This window comes from Euleptes europaea, chromosome 10, assembly GCF_029931775.1.
Source record: "Euleptes europaea isolate rEulEur1 chromosome 10, rEulEur1.hap1, whole genome shotgun sequence".
In the NCBI taxonomy this organism is placed as follows: Eukaryota; Metazoa; Chordata; class Lepidosauria; order Squamata; family Sphaerodactylidae; genus Euleptes; species Euleptes europaea.
In genome coordinates this window covers 12928119-12944276 of record NC_079321.1, presented here as the reverse complement: position 1 = coordinate 12944276, position 16158 = coordinate 12928119, and the positions used below count along the sequence as shown (strand labels likewise).

At 47.2% G+C, this 16158-nt stretch overlaps 1 protein-coding gene across 1 annotated transcript in view; it reads left to right on the top strand.

Annotated features, from left to right (window-relative positions):
- RB1 (RB transcriptional corepressor 1) overlaps positions 1-16158 on the top strand; it is a 66828-nt gene that overhangs the window by 41026 nt on the left and 9644 nt on the right. The window contains exons 18-19 of the mRNA XM_056856854.1: positions 12574-12692; positions 14539-14654. Coding sequence (XP_056712832.1) covers positions 12574-12692; positions 14539-14654 — 235 coding nt within the window. The remainder of the gene's footprint in view (positions 1-12573; positions 12693-14538; positions 14655-16158) is intronic.

Below are 16158 nucleotides of genomic sequence, written 5' to 3'. Positions count from 1 at the left end.
TCCGCTGTCTTTTCAGAATTGGGGAGCGGTTAAGACGCTTAGGGCTGTTTAGCTTGGAAAAAAGGCGGATGAGGGGAGACATGATAGAGGTGTATAAAGTTATGCATGGTTTGGAGAGAGTGGACAGGGAGAAGTTTTTCTCCCTCTCCCATAATACTAGAACACAGGGTCATCTGCTAAAGCTGGAGGGTGAGAGATTCAAAACAGATAAAAGGAAGTATTTTTTCACACAACGCATAGTTAAATTGTGGAACTCCCTGCCCCAGGATGTGGTGATGGCTGCCAGCTTGGAGGGCTTTAAGAGGGGAGTGGACATATTAATGGAGGAGAGGGGTATTCATGGCTGTTAGTTAAAATGGATATTAGTCATGCTGCTTACCTATTCTCTCTTGTATCAGAGGAGCATTCCTATTATTTTGGGTGTGGTGGAACACAGGCAGGATGGTGCTGCTGCACTCGTCTTGTTAGTGGCTTCCTAGAGGCACCTGGTTGGCCACTGTGTGAATAGACTGCTGGACTTGATGGGCCTTGGTCTGATCCAGCAGGGCCTTTCTTATGTTATGTTCTTATGATGTAGTTTCAATTTCTTCACTTTTAGCCAGTAGTATATAAGAATGTAGTAACCCCGTGGCACAGAGTGGTAAGCTGCAGTACTGCAGTCCAAGCTCTGCTCACGACCTAAGTTCAATCCCAATGGAAGTTGGTTTCAGGTAGCCGGCTCAAGGTTGACTCAGCCTTCCATCCTTCTGAGGTCGGTAAAATGAGTACCCAGCTTGCTGGGGGTAAAGGGAAGATGACTGGGGAAGGCACTGGCAAACGCCCCCCCCCCCCCGGTAAAACAAAATCTGCCTAGAAAACGTCGGGATGTGACGTCACCTCATGGGTCGGGAATGACCCAGTGCTTGCACAGGGGACCTGTACCTTTATATAAGAATGTATACAGCTGAGTATCATCAGCATATTGATGGCAACCAACCCCAAAGCTATGTATGATTTGTCCTAAGGGCTTTACGTAGAGATTGGAAAGCATGGGGGGATAGAACTGTGCTCTGTAGACCCTCACAAGATAGCTCCCACATCGATGACAGCTGGTTTCCAATAGCAACCCTTTGACTCTGACCCGTGAATAATGTTTTAAACAGTTCAATGCACCTCTCCTGGTATCTCCTTCTACCTCAGCAAGATAGCACGATGTACTGTATCGAAGGCTGCAGATAAAATCCAATAAACTGATGGGGTTTTCAAAGCAAGAGATGAACAGAGGTGGTTTGCCATGACTTGCCTCTGCTTCGTGACCCTGGGCATCCTTGGTGGTGGTCTCCCATCCACTAACCAGGGCCAACACTGCTTAACTTCTGAGATCTGAGGAGATCAGGCTAGCCTCGATCATCCAGGTTGAAAAGAGAGCCAGCAATAAATGTGCTGCTGACAGATCTAAAGATAACCAAGTTTATCTGTGTTTCCACTGTGTTTCCACCAAGGCTGTAGCTTGGCAGACCCGCATCACGTGCAGTAGGACACATTCACAGTGCAGAAAGGATTGAAAAATATATGTGGTGTTTGTGTTTTTCTTTTGTTCTTCCTCTTTTGCACTCATTTAAGGCAGTCAAAATGTTGTGATTGTGCAGCCTGGCTTTTTACCCTCTTTCTGAGAAGATTACTACTGATGTGGTCAGCTGAGCGCTTGAGGTTTGTACTTCAGTAGGAGTTGCATGATTCAAAGGCAGGTAGTGTTTTGAAGTTTAGTCAGCGTTTTGCTTGGCGAATCCCACAGTTTCAGAAACCAGTGACTTAGCGCACTATCTTGGCAGGCAAACTACTAGCATTTCATTACCCTTGAAAATTGCTACGTGGGTTTTATTTTGTTTTTACTGCAGAAGAATCAGGAAGAGAAGCCTGCAAATGAAGCTTGAATTATTTCCTTGCAGGTGTGTTCTGATGAGATGAGAGCCAGTGTGGTGCAGTGGTTAGGAGTGGCAGACTCTAATCTGGAGAGCCGGGTTCAATTCCCCGCTCCTCCACATGAAGTCTGCTGGGTGATCTTGGGCCAGTTACGGTTCTCTCAGGACTCGCAGCCCATGCAGAGGCAGGCAGTGGCAAAACCACCTCTGAACGTCTCTTGCATTGAACACCCTGCAGGTGTCCTTAAGTGAGCCCCTTGATTAATCTGTCATTTTTTTAATCAATAAATTGCTGCTTTATTTGCATACCTGAGCTGGTGCTATGTTAAAAAAAAAAACTTGGCACCCAAAATGTCTCTTAAAAGCTTTGAGCAGGAGTTGAAGATAATTTGTTTAAACTAAACTTACGTGCAGGCCTGATGAAGTAAATGTTTTCTGTAGATTAGAAGTGAATAGAGTACAAAGTACTGATTTAAGGGTCCCCTAAGCCTGAGCAAAGTTCAGCCGTGCAGTGTTGACTATTAGAACTGTGTGAAGTCTTGACCAGAGAATTGGTTAGCAGCTCCTCTTGTCTTTATCTTAAGAAAAAAAAACTTCTGAGGAATTGTGGGGGCAAATGCACGATTGAATCTGTTCGAAAACAAGGGGGACATTTTAAGAGAAGCGCTTCGTATCCGCAGATCTCGGTAGTACTGAAGTCGCTTCTTAGAAGCCATTTTAAGTGTTCCATTAAGACATTTGAGGTTGTCTCTGTCCTCACTGAGCTGGTCTTGTGCAACCCAACATATAGTAAGGTTTGGTCGTTTTCTGCATCGTCCAGTGCTATCTGAGTGAATTTGGTGAGGCAATTGGGATGTTAATAATACAGTATGGTTACACTATATTAAGCCATATTCGGATTTTTTTTGCAGTTGATGAGTTAGTTCATATTTGAAGTGAACGCTTTCAGCAGTCTGTGTAAAGCATTTGAGGTACTCATTACTGCCACCATGTAATCTCCCCCTCTGCCTCAGCTATTTCATTTAAAAATGTAATATTAAGAATGGATGTTAATGGATGAAGGACCTGTTGCATTTTTGTTGTCACGCTATTTGTGGTTTCTGGTGCAAGTGGCAGTTAACAGGGTGTAGCAGTTTAGGATGCTGTAGACTTTGCCGAATGATGCTTAATTTCTGTGAAATCTCATGGATTTCAACAGAATTTGCTCTCAGTTTAGGTGTGCACGGTGCATAGGACTGTATCCCAAAGGTGAATTTGTCCTCCAGTGGGGTAGATATGTGGTTTATCTTCTGCACTTGACAAGTTGCATGTTCCCCTCCTGGAAGTGTGTGTTTAAGCAATATGTGTGTGTGTGTATAAATAATTTGGGCCCCTTCTGCCCAGTGCTCACTTCTAATAATTGTTGCAACAGCTGCACCTGAGGAGCCGTAGAGAGTCCCAAGAGAAGCACTCTGTTCCAGCAGGGGAACATGAAAACCCCTCCTTAATGGGGAGGGGGCAAGTCTCTGCACTTGGATCTCCTCTTTGTGGTGAAGGATGCATCAGCTAAACTGTACAGAGGACATCACTGCTCCCATAAATGCAGGGGGGAGTCTTCTGTGTTGTTCTCCATCCATGGATTCTTGTTTTTCGAGCCCCAGCCACAGAAGGCACGACAACCACAAGGAGGTTCACAAGGCTCTTGGCTTACAGGAGACAGATCCTGGTTCTTCTCGGGGGGTGGGAGATGTTCTCATATCAATAGCACCTCAACAGCACAGAGAAAAGTGCTTAGGAAGGGAAAGTACCTGACTGGCTTCCCTCCAGATCACGTGAAGAGAAAAAAGCTAGAATTCTGGGTCACTTTGGCTGGCAGGTTCTGTGCGTCAGCTGTGTTAAGTCCCCTTCCTGAGCACTACCCTACACTATGCAAGGAAAGGAAGTTGAACTTACCAAGAAGTTTTTTATATTTGCTATCGGTTCAGCAGGCACACTCACAAGTCACGTAGGGGAGGGGGTCAGGCTGCCCCATGGAGCAGGGGGCAAGGCTCATGTTTGTATGTTTCCCCAGTTCTTCAGTGTAGGAAATGCCAGAGTTTTCCTGTTACTGTTTGTCTGTTGACCTATCGACCCTAATGTTAAGGGTTCTTAGCTTTTATCTTCTAGACAGTTGGCCAGGTTTGCCTCTTTTTTTTTGAGGCGGCCTTCCTGTTTGTGAACATGGAATCACTGGGTGTTGCCAAGATCTAGCAGGGGTTCCTCTCCTTTGCTGCTTCCCTTGAGGATAAACTGAAAGGAACTTTGTGATATGTCCAACTCTCCTGTGTAGCTGCAGAATGTTGTTAGGGTGCCTCTTCAGAGTCACAAACCAGGCTCTCGGCCCATCACATAAGCTTGAAAGAGGAGAGTTTGGAGACAAATTTGGCATTTTTCAGATTGAGGTTTGAGAGCACAATTCTATCTTGAGGGTTCTGTACTGGTAAAGATAGTTCCCTGTGCAAGCACCAGGTCATTACCGACCCATGGAGTGATGTCACATCACGACGTTTATTAGGCAGACTATGTTTATGGGGTGGTTTGCCATCACCTTCCCCAGTCATCTACACTTTACCCCCAGCAAGCTGGGTACTCGTTTTACCGACCTCGGAAGGATGGAAGGCTGAGCCAACCTTCAGCTGGTTACCTGAAACCAACTTCTGTCGGGATCGAACTCAGGGCGTGAACAGAGCTTTGACTGCAGTGTGTGTGTGTTAAGTACCGTCAAGTCACTTCCAACTCATGGTGACCCTGTGGTCCTCCAAAACATCCTACCCTTAACAGCCTTGCTCAGATCTTGCAAACTGAGGGCTGTGGCTTCCTTTATAGAGTCAATCCATCTCTTGTTGGGTCCTCCTCTTTTCCTGCTGCCTTCAACTTTTCCTAGCATGATTGTCTTTTCCAGTGACTACAGTGCTGCAGCTTTACCACTCTGACCCACCTCAAAAGTGAGGGTGCTGAACAGAAAGGCAATGATACAAGTGAGAACGGATCAAACATTGAATCATGTGCCTGAAAAGAACTGTGCCTTCCTTTTACTACATGCTGGGTTATATTTTAACAGAAAGGGGACATTTTACATCTTCAAGTCTAACGTTGCACCAGAAGGAAGCATTGATGAATTATTTCTAGCACTGTCTAAACTCATGGTTGAAAGGCTAGGTTAAAGAGCAGGTGGGACAACAAAAGTAAACTGATTAAGGGGAAGTTTCTGGAAATGCTGTATTTCCCCACTATGAAATAGGTGAAACAGGTGAATAGGTTCTTACCTCATGAGCTCTTGTATATGCAAATTTCCTAATTGGGGTGTTGTTCTGGAAGTCACTAGTCATTCCATGCATCAAGTATTGCTCTGCCTTGTAATGGCCAAAACAATTAGATATGCCATTTTGTGCCTAAGGTATTCTCCAGACATTAGATGTTCAGATTCTAGGGCAGGGACACCCTCTTTGCATTCTCTGCTGCTGCATGTCTCTTTTTTGGCATCTAGAGCTGGCCAAAGTTGCTCTTACAGTCCTGTCAGTGAACATATCTCCATGACAGATAACTGAGTTTTAAGAAGAATAATTGGTTTTTATACCCTGCTTTTCTCTACCTTTAAGGAGTCTCAAAGCACCATACAATCACTTTCCCTTCCCCTCCCCACAACAGACACCTTGTGAGGTAGGTGAGGCTCAGAGAGTTTGGAGAGAACTGTGACTAGCCCAAGGTCACCTAGCGGGTTTCTTGTGTAGGAGTGGGGAATTGAACCCAATTCTCCAGATTAGGGTCCACCACTCTTAACCACTACGCCACGCTGGCTTTTTGGTATGGCTCGACAGAAATTTAGATCAGTTTGTGAGAACTTGCGGTTTTCTTCAGGCGTGGGTATGTGTCTTAACTGTGTGGTCAGTGTGTTACTTGTGAGGTGTGCATGCGCTTGCTGTATTTGAGTATGAGGTCTTTGATGTATGAGGTCTTTGTTGTGCAACTCAGTCAATGCATTATTTAGATGCCTCATTTTGTCTTGCCTGTTTTTTTCCAACAGAATAGCCTTCTACAGGTACATGCATGTCTCCCATTGTTGTGACATTACAGGGAGCACAAAGCACAGCTTATTTGTGTGTGCCTGACATTTTTCAAGCGGTCAGCTGAGCAGTCATACAGCCCACCCACCATTCTCCCCTGAGGCAAGGGCATCCTGATCAGTGGGTTGTTTTCCTCTACATCCGGGTAGGCAGGACCTAAACTTAAACTTAAACTTCCTGTCTCCCTTGGCGGGAAAACAGCCCACAGGAAGCCAGTTTCCGTCCTGCCTATTCGGGTAGAGCAGGCACCATCGCATAGCTCCATGCCTTCGTATAGGATTAGGAGTAGCTGAGAGAGCCTTGACTTGTTGTGCCATTTGTCTGTGTTTGTAAGTGTGTCTATATCCCTTTTATTCCCTCCTTATTCCTTCCTATCCCTCCCTCCCCAGTGTGTCCTTTGTTAAACCCTCGGGAGTGAAGGCATTGGGGATCTAAAATGGCCGACGCCATTTTGCCCAGGGAGGACGATCTCCTGTCCGAGAAGGACTACGAAAGGGGAGTGGTCCAAACCATCCCAAAACAGCCTGCTTCTCCCAACGGCCGCAATAGCGGACCATTAGGGAGCTCGCCGCGCTCCGACCAAGCTCAGGCTGACGAGACCGCTCTGGCGCAGCCGAAGACAAAAAAGGCGCGAAAAGCCGCGTCGCTGCAGCCGAGCGGGAGAAGAAAGAGACGGGGCAGCAAAGCGTGCGCTGGCCGAAAAAAACACACCAAGTACGCCCGTTTCGCCTCCTAACGACCCGAGGATACTACCCAGAGATCAGGCGTCTCATTTGGCGGCGGCGGCGGCAGGCTCCTTCCCGATGGGACCGGGTAAATTCGCGGCAATGGTTTTTCCCCCGTCGGGAGTTGGCAACCCCCCCCCCCGTTGCTCCAGCGGAGGCGGGAGGCCATTTTCTTTCATGGGAAAACGCGGATGAGCTAATTAATTGCGCTCTCCAGCGTCAATGGCAGGCCTTTCAGGCCTTTCAGGCACGGTTACCCCCACCAGCTTGGGTGGTCCCGGATGGCCATATGTCTTACCCATACATCCAAACTCCTGGACCTGCAGGAGTTTATAGACCTGGCGTTCCAGAGCCCCCAAGAACTGCTCCCTGGCCCACTAAGGCGGCCATGAAAGCCCCTGTGGTCGAACAGGGGGAATCCCAGACTGATATCTCCAAATCTACTAATTCTTCCCTTGAAGAAGAAGGTGAGGAGAAAGAGGAAGGAGAGTTTGACACAGACGAGGAGGAAATCTCTCAGTCTGATGAACAACACTCCAGATTGTTCACTGGGGAAGATTACCAAGGGCTGTTAGCCAAGGCCATTTTAGCCCTAGACTTGAATGAGGATATCAATTCCTCAGAGAAACCCAAATCTAAGCTAAAGCAGGGAGTTAAGGAGTGTTTCCCGAGACCCCAACTTCAATCTAACCTGGTGCCCTTTCCTGAATTTTTCATTAGGGCAGTCAGAGAGGAATGGGATAATCCCTCTTCCAATCGCCAAGCCCCACACAATATAAAAAAGTTATATGCACTCGCCCCACATGCAATGACTATGCTAAAAGTTCCCCTGGTGGACGCGCCAGTGCTGGATCTCCAGTCACCGGGCTTAGTCCCAGAAGATGGAGTTGGTTCTTTAAAGGATCAACTAGACAGAAAATGTGATTATCTAACAAGAAAGTCCCACGAGGCTTCAGCAATGGCTATCCAAGCCAGCGCCACAACGTCTATATTTGCAAGGGCATCATACTTATGGTTAAAGAAAATTTTACAGCTGGTCCCAGATGACAACCTGAGAGCTATAGGGGGCCTGGAAAGGGTTCTAAGTGCAGTTTCTCTGATGGCAGACGCATCCCTTGACACCATGTCGTTCGTGGCTAGGTCAATGTCTTCGGTTACGTCAATTAGGCGGGCGTTATGGCTGAGAGCCTGGCCTGCTGACCTTAAGGCTAAAACCAACCTCATGGCCTATCCCATTAAGGAAGGCAGGTTGTTTGGCGATAAGCTGGACAGCATTCTGATTGAAACAAAAGACAAAAAGCAAGCCCTACCTATGCAGGTTAGGAAAGACCATCGCCCTTCGTCATACCCGTCCTTTCGTTCCTCAAAGGTGGCACCCAGATTTAGAGCAGACAATCGCAGAGGATCTTGGGGAGCATCCAGGGGAGCCTGGGGCAACTCACATTCCTTTCGCAGAGGAGGGAGATTCCAAAGATTCCAAGGACCCCAATCTAGAACGGATAAAGGGGATAGATTCTCCAAGACCAATCCCCCAGTGACACCAATCCCCAGTGACGCCAATAGGAGGGAGGCTGCAACATTTTGCAAATCAGTGGTCACTGTCCAATCCGGACAAATGGGTAACAAAAATTTTACAACAGGGGTACCTGCTGGAATTCACTTCTCAGCCCCCCGACCGCTTCATGCAATCTCCAATGTCATTCCAAAAGGGGAAGCACATCAGAACCCTCACAGCCATACAACATCTATTGCATATCAGAGCAATAGAACCAGTCCCTGCCCGACAAAGATGCCAGGGAGTGTACTCACTTTTCTTTACCGTTCCCAAAAAGAACGGGGACTGGAGGGCCATCCTCAACCTAAAGTATATCAACAGGAGGATGGCACACAGACATTTCCGCATGGAAACTGTAAAATCTATAGTAGAGTCACTCCTCCCTGGCACCTTTATGACGGCAGTGGACCTCACAGAGGCATACCTTCATATCCCTATACACCACGAACACAGGCGATACCTCAGATTTGCATATGGGACCAATCACTATCAGTTCAAAGCACTCCCATTCGGGCTGACATCAGCTCCAAGGGTATTCACGAAGATCATGATTACAGTCATCTCAGCCCTCAGACAACGAGGGGTCCAGGTACACCCGTACCTGGACGACATACTGATTTGCGCCCCGAATTTGGCTCAGTCCAGACTTCACACAGACATGGTATTACAGGTGCTGCAAGAGCACGGGTACCTAGTAAATTTCCAGAAAAGCTCCTTAGTCCCGTCCCAAACCATGACGCACCTAGGAGTACGAATCAATTCCAAACAAGACACAATTTCATTGCCAAGAGACAGAATGGACAAAATTATTCTATTGGCCTCGACTACGGCCAAGATGAAGAAAACCATGCTCATGTCCTTAGCAAGACTTTTGGGCCTGATGGTATCTTGTATCGGGGTGGTCCCCTGGGCCCGCTTTCACTCTCGCCCATTACAGAGGTTCCTTCGCCCATACCAACCAGACATTGTCAGAAAGAAGGTGAAATCGATCTCAATTCCTGCACAGGTAAGACACAGTCTTCACTGGTGGTCCAAAACATCGACTCTAAGCAAGGCAACCCAATACATACAGGCCGAGCCTTTGCAAATATTTACGGATGCCAGCCTAACAGACTGGGGAGCCACCCTGAACCAACACATAGCGCAGGGAAGCTGGACTCATCAGGAGTCAACACTACATATAAACCTGTTAGAACTGAGGGCAGTAAAGCTAGCCCTACTGCACTTTGCCGACAAACTCAGGAGTCACCACATCCTCATAAGGACCGACAATACATCGACAAAAGCCTATATAAACAAGCAGGGCGGCTCCAGGTCCTCGGCTCTGCACCGAGAAGCATCCCTGATATTTACTTGGGCGCAGACAAACATACCATCAATACGGGCAGAGCACATCAAGGGCAGTCTCAATGTGCAGGCAGACTGGCTAAGCCGCCAGTACGTCGACGAAGGAGAGTGGGAACTAGATCGGGAAACATTTCAGCTCATTACCAACAGATTTGGCACCCCCCTCTGTCGACTTATTCGCCTCAGATTTAAATCACAAGGTACCAAGATTCTAATCAAGGTACTACCACCCCAGAGCAGAAAGAACCGATGCCCTTCTGAGTCCCTGGCCTCAGGGTCTCCTCTATGCTTTTCCCCCGATACCCATCCTGCCCAAAGTATTGCGAAAGATATATCAACAGAGGGCCAATGTTATTCTAATAGCCCCATTTTGGCCACGCAGACCGTGGTTTGTAAATCTAAAGAGGCTTTCATGCCAGGAACCTTGGCTGATTCCGCAATCTCCGAACATGCTGACCCAGGGCCCTCTCGTGCACTCGGATCCACAATGGTTCTGCTTGACCGCGTGGCACTTGAGAGGATAGCGCTAGCAGGCGAAGGATACACTAAGGAAGTGATCGATACAATCATAGAGGCTAGACGTCCGTCCACGAGACGCATGTACAACGTGTCGTGGAAAGCCTTTGTCAGATGGACCAAAAGAAAGAAGGTTGATACTCTTCAACCAGGTATACCAAAGGTATTAGAATTTCTACAGGAAGGGTTTCGTCTAGGTTTATCAGCCTCTACCTTAAGACGACAAGCGGCAGCCTTGTCAACTGTCCTACCTCGCTATGGCGGGGTCACTATAGCTCAACACAAACATGTGTCAGCCTTTCTAAAAGGGGTAACTCAAGTACAACCACCCACAGTTCATAGGTTTCCCTCATGGAACCTTAACCTAGTACTTAAAGCCCTTACGTTACCACCTTTCGAACCCCTTAGGTCTGTACCTTTAAGATTCCTTCGCATGAAGGTCCTTTTCTTAACAGCTATAACATCTGCAAGGAGGGTATCGGAACTTAGAGCCCTTTCAATTAGGAAAGGATTATGTGTCTTTCATAAAGACAAGGTCGTGTTAACTCTCGACCCGACCTTCCTGCCCAAAGTTAACTCCCGATTTCACAGGACTCAGGAAATTAATTTACCTTCCTTCTGCCCTAAGCCAAAGGGAACTCTAGAGAAACTGTGGCATACTCTGGGTCTAAGGAGAGCCATACGTATCTTCATAGACAGGACAGCTGGAATCAGGCAGTCGGATTTCATGTTCGTAGGGATCTCTAGTCCTAACAAAGGGAAAAGAATGACAACCGCGGCCATTGGGTACAAGTTGCGCCAATGTATTAAAGAGGCATACCAGAGCTGTGGTACACCAGTTCCAGAGGGAATTACGGCCCACTCACTACGTAGCGCGGCCACAACAGCAGCATTTGACAAACAAGCTCCTGTTGAGGAGATCTGTAGGGCGGCCACATGGTCGTCGGTGTCAACCTTTGTAAAATATTACAGGATAAACACCTGGTCTTCAGCGCAAGCGGCCTTTGGTCGCAGAGTACTTCAAAACGTGGTAGATTAGTACGATTCCCACCCAGTGGAGAGCTCTGTAAAGTCCCGCTGATCAGGATGCCCTTGCCTCAGGGGAGAATGAAGCCTTGGATACTCACCGTAAGGGCTCATTCTCTTCTGAGGCGAAGGGCATCCTGCCCACCCATAGTTATTCAAATTGGCTAAATCAGTAATCAATGGGTCCATCTTGTTTGCCGTATGTTAAATGTTGTGTTACATTTATTATGATTATTCTGGTTTTGATTGTCAAGGCGTTCCACAGAATATTATAGTTCCTGTCAACATAGCTGGTCTAACCGGTAACTGGCTTCCTGTGGGCTGTTTTCCCGCCAAGGGAGACTGGAAGTTTAAGTTTAAGTTTAGGTCCTGCCTACCCGGATGTAGAGGAAAACAACCCACTGATCAGGATTCCCTTCGCCTCAGAAGAGAATGAGCCCTTACGGTGAGTATCCAAGGCTTCATTCTTCCTCTTATTTTTGTCCTCCAGTGCTAATTATCTACCTGAACAGTGATGAGGAAGGAAGCAGAAAAGCACCCCTTCACTTTTTTTTGTTTGCCATCAAGTCACAGCTGACTTATGGTAACCCCAGAGGGTTTTCAAGGCAAGAGATGTTCAGAGGTGGTTTGCCATTGCCTGCCCCCGAGTCACGACCTTGGTGTTCCTTGGAGGTCTCCCATCCAAATACTTGCCAGGGTCGAGGCTGAGAGTGTGTGACTGGCCCAAGGTCAACCAGCAGGTTTCCATGGCGGAGTGAGGATTTGAACCTGGGTTTCCCAGATCCTAGTCCAACACCTTAACCACAACACCATGCTGGCTCTCCCTCCTGCACTTAGGGGCCATATATACATGGCACAGGCCCCGAGGGAAGAGAGAGGAGAACACCGCTTGCAGGCTGAAGCTCTGGAATATTTCAGAGCTGCCTGTGCTCCAGTGCAGACCTTATTACTGTTACTGCACAGATGACTGCTTAAAAAATGTTAGTTCCAGGTAAACAAACTGGTCTGTTGTGTTCTGGATTCTGAGTTATGTTGTTTAAAAGAATTTAATTAATGAAAATCATTGTTTTTTAAAAAACAATACTATACACACACACACACACACACACACACACAAATAATAAAGGGATACAGAAGAAAAACAGGAAAAGGGGAAGAATAAAAATATCTAACATACCATTAACAAACTAAAAGATAACGATTTTAGTGCAGATCAAGCAAACAACATTGCTTTGCATTTTGATGTTTGGGCAAGTTGTACAAATAGCATAGTCAATAAATGGTCATCATCTGTAATTGCTTAATGTCTCCGCAAACCAAATAATTACCTAAATATGGAATTAAAACTACATTTCTGTACCACTAAATATTATATACTTTCTCTAAGAAATGAAAATCGTTGTTGTTGTTGGTTGTTCTAGGATTCACCGCTGTTTGAACTTATACAACAGTCAAGGGAGCGAGACGGACAGGCTGATCAACTTGAACCTGCCGGCTGCCTTGCCCCGCCTCCACAGCATAACCACACTTCCGCAGACTTGTAAGTAAAACAGGAACATGTGAAGCTGCCATTTATCATGTGAGGCCGCTGGTCAGTCTATTCCAGGACTGTGTACTCTGACCGGCTGCAATGCCAGGCAAGGGTTTTTCCCAGCCGAGCTTTTTAATTCCTTTTAGCAGGAGATGCCGTGAGTTGAACCTGAACAAAATCAAACAAATCAGTGTTGTGCAACTTGTGAGTTGAACCGGAGACATTGTACGCACAAGGTTTACCACTAAACTGTGGCACTTCTTCGGCTCTCCACCTTTGTTATCTTATGTAGTGTTTTATATAGTGTTTGCCCTGACCTGGATAGCCCCAGGCGAGCCTGCTCTCGTCAGATCTCGGAAGCTAAGCAGGGTCGGCCCTGTTCAGTATTTGGATGGGCGACATCCAGGGAACACCGGGGTCGTGTCATGGAGGCAGGCAATGACAAACCACCTCCGAACGTCTCTTGCCTTGAAAACCCCACCAGGGGTCACCAGAAGTCAGCTGGGACTTGATGGCAGAAAAAAAAATAGTGTTTAAATCTTCTGATTCGAGCATTATGAAATTGGTTTCTCTATATCTTAACTGAAATTATATCTACTATAAAAATTTGTCGAGAATAGGAAAGCGACGTCAGCATATACTTAAGACATCGTGGGCAGATATGCACACATTGGATAAGAGAACTGTTATACGCAAGGAAAAGCTGGATTTGAGAAAGCAAGAAAATCAGTGGCTAATGTTATCATATATTTGTCAATCGAATGTTTTGTAGGTTTTTAATTTTTTTAAGCACATACACAAGCATAAAATCTGTATGCAACAGACTCTTGTTTTCTAGGTTTGTGTATTATACATGTCTGAGAAGTGGTACTAATCACAGCTCCCTAATACATTTACACAAGGTAGCAAAATATATTTGTCTGCTGTATAACACGGGGAGCGAGTGCCTCTCTAAATAAGTACCACCAACTTTGTGTCTACCACCAAATCCCCTCATGTTTCTGGCGTGCTTCTATGGAAGCTACCATAAGCATGAGCCAGTCCTGTGTTCCAAACTCAGTTCGTTCCACATTTTCTAAATGTGTACTGAGGGCTGTAGGCTACGTTCCTTTTCTTCTGTTCACGCTTAAACCAAATTGCACACAGCTTTTAAGTGTGACCCTGTTGCTTTACCAGTGTTAGCAGGGCTGGAATGCAGATGAAGAAAAGGAATCCAGGCCGTGGTGCTGAGAGTTGTATTTCAAAACCAAATCAGCGGCGGGTGTGTGTTTATGATTTGAATATGTTCACGGTAACTAATTATTGAATTGATTTTATGGTGTTTAAGACATGAAGGGAAAACACACACAAGTGTATCTTGATTCGTGAGAGAACCAGCTCTGCCATCTGAGTGGGGCTCTCAGGTTTTTATTAAGAAAGACACATAATGAATAGCAAGGTTGATCATTACTTTGGCAATGGAATTTTAGGCAATGCATACCACGATTAATGATTAATGAGATTAAGACAGAGAAACAATGATACATTCTATCTTGGAGTTAGCATCTTTACAGCAAACATCTGGCTGTCTAGTACCTTACAATGAGTGGATTAAGCTAATCCCTTTAAGATTGCTCCACTGAGGTCATTAGGTCACTATACAGTCAGTAGACTTTGGACAGTATATATCCAGAGATGAGACCCAGAAATTGTTATGACAATATTATAAGCAATGAGGGTGTGCCCAGCCAAAGCAATAAAATCATAAGAACTGTTACAAAGACATTTGTTAGTTACTTTTTCAATTTCAGTCATTGTGAAACTGACTTACAAACTGGAAATATTAACTAGCATTCCTGTGGTGGTGTTTCCTTAGATATCTCTCCCCAGGTTCAGCATACTCCGCCGTAATTCCGGATATTCAGCCAGCATTGGTAAATCAGCCCCAGAGACCACAGAAGTCTACTTTCCTCTCGCTTTTTTACAAAAAAGGTTGGTAATATTAATGACAAGTAAAAATTGTGGCTTGGATCCAAACAGCTGTTCACAATGTTCTCCTTCCAGCTACAGTCCTCCTTTACCCCCATCTTTTGAAAAGCTGGAGGACTCTCCGTGGTGGGATATGAACTAGCTCATTGGAGTGGGGGGGGGGGCTCAAAACTGGTGACCTCCGCATGCAAAAATGAGTCTTCCCACTCGTGCAAGTTACGCTTTGGATCCACACCTGTATATTTGGAAGCTACTCAAAACCTTTGCTTATCTATTTCGCATTGTAGTTTAAAAGTAAACAAGAGTGATGCCTTCAACTAATTCAATCAATCAAGTTTTATTTCGATACAATATCAGCTCTGAATCTTTAACTAATTGTAGTAATATGCAACATGCAGATTAAATGTAAAGTTTAACCTTTGTAACCTTTCCTCTGTTATATTACCAGAGTAAACTCAGGGAGTCTCTGTCCCTTCCCTTACCTCTTAATATCTAATCCGTCTGTTGTCAGCCTACAAAAATATCTATACCTTCCTTCTGCCAGTCTTTATACTTTTGACATCTTGATCTAATCTGATTTTCCTAGCCGTAGTTCAGTAGCCAAGCAAACAGAAGTGAGGACAAAGAACAATGTTGTTGTGTTTCTGTTTCTAAACATACCGTATATACCCATGTATAAGCCGACCCGTGTATAAGCCGAGGTGCCTAATTTCTCCCCAAAAATGGGGAAAAATTAGGCACCCGCGTATAAGCCGAGGGTCGGCTTATAACCCCTCCCCCCCCCGCAGGCTTACCTGACAGGGCTCTCCAGCGGCGAGGGTCCAGCGGCGGCGCGGCCCGGGGGGGCCTGGGCAGCCTTCCTGCGGCTGCAGGAGGCTGCCCCAGGCCCCTCCCGCCCGGGAAAAATGGCGGCGGGGGGGGGCCTTGGGCAGCCATCCTGCGGCTGCAGGAGGCTGCCCAAGGCCCCTCCCGCCTGAAAAAAATGGCGGCGGGGGCGGGGGGGGCCTTGGGCAGCCTCCTGCAGCCGCAGGATGGCTGCCCAAGGCCCCTCCCGCCCGGGAAAAATGGCGGCGGGGGCGGGGGGGGCCTTGGGCAGCCATCCTGCGACTGCAGGAGGCTGCCCAAGGCCCCTCCCGCCCAAAAAAAATGGCGGCGGGGGCGGGGGGGCCTTGGGCAGCCTCCTGCAGCCGCAGGATGGCTGCCCAAGGCCCCTCCCGCCCGGGAAAAATGGCGGCGGGGGCGGGAAGGGCCGGGGCAGCCATCCTGCGGCTGCAGGAGGCTGCCCAAGGCCCCTCCCGCCCGAAACAAATGGCGGCGGGGGCCGGGGGGCCTTGGGCAGCCATCCTGCGGCTGCAGGAGGCTGCCCAAGGCCCCTCCCGCCCGGGAAAAATGGCGGCGGGGGCCGGGGCAGCCTTCCTGCGGCTGCAGGAGGCTGCCCCAGGCCGCTCCAGGCGGCAGGAAGCGGCACGGGCCCGGCGGCGGCGACGGCGGTAAGTTTCCTCCCTCC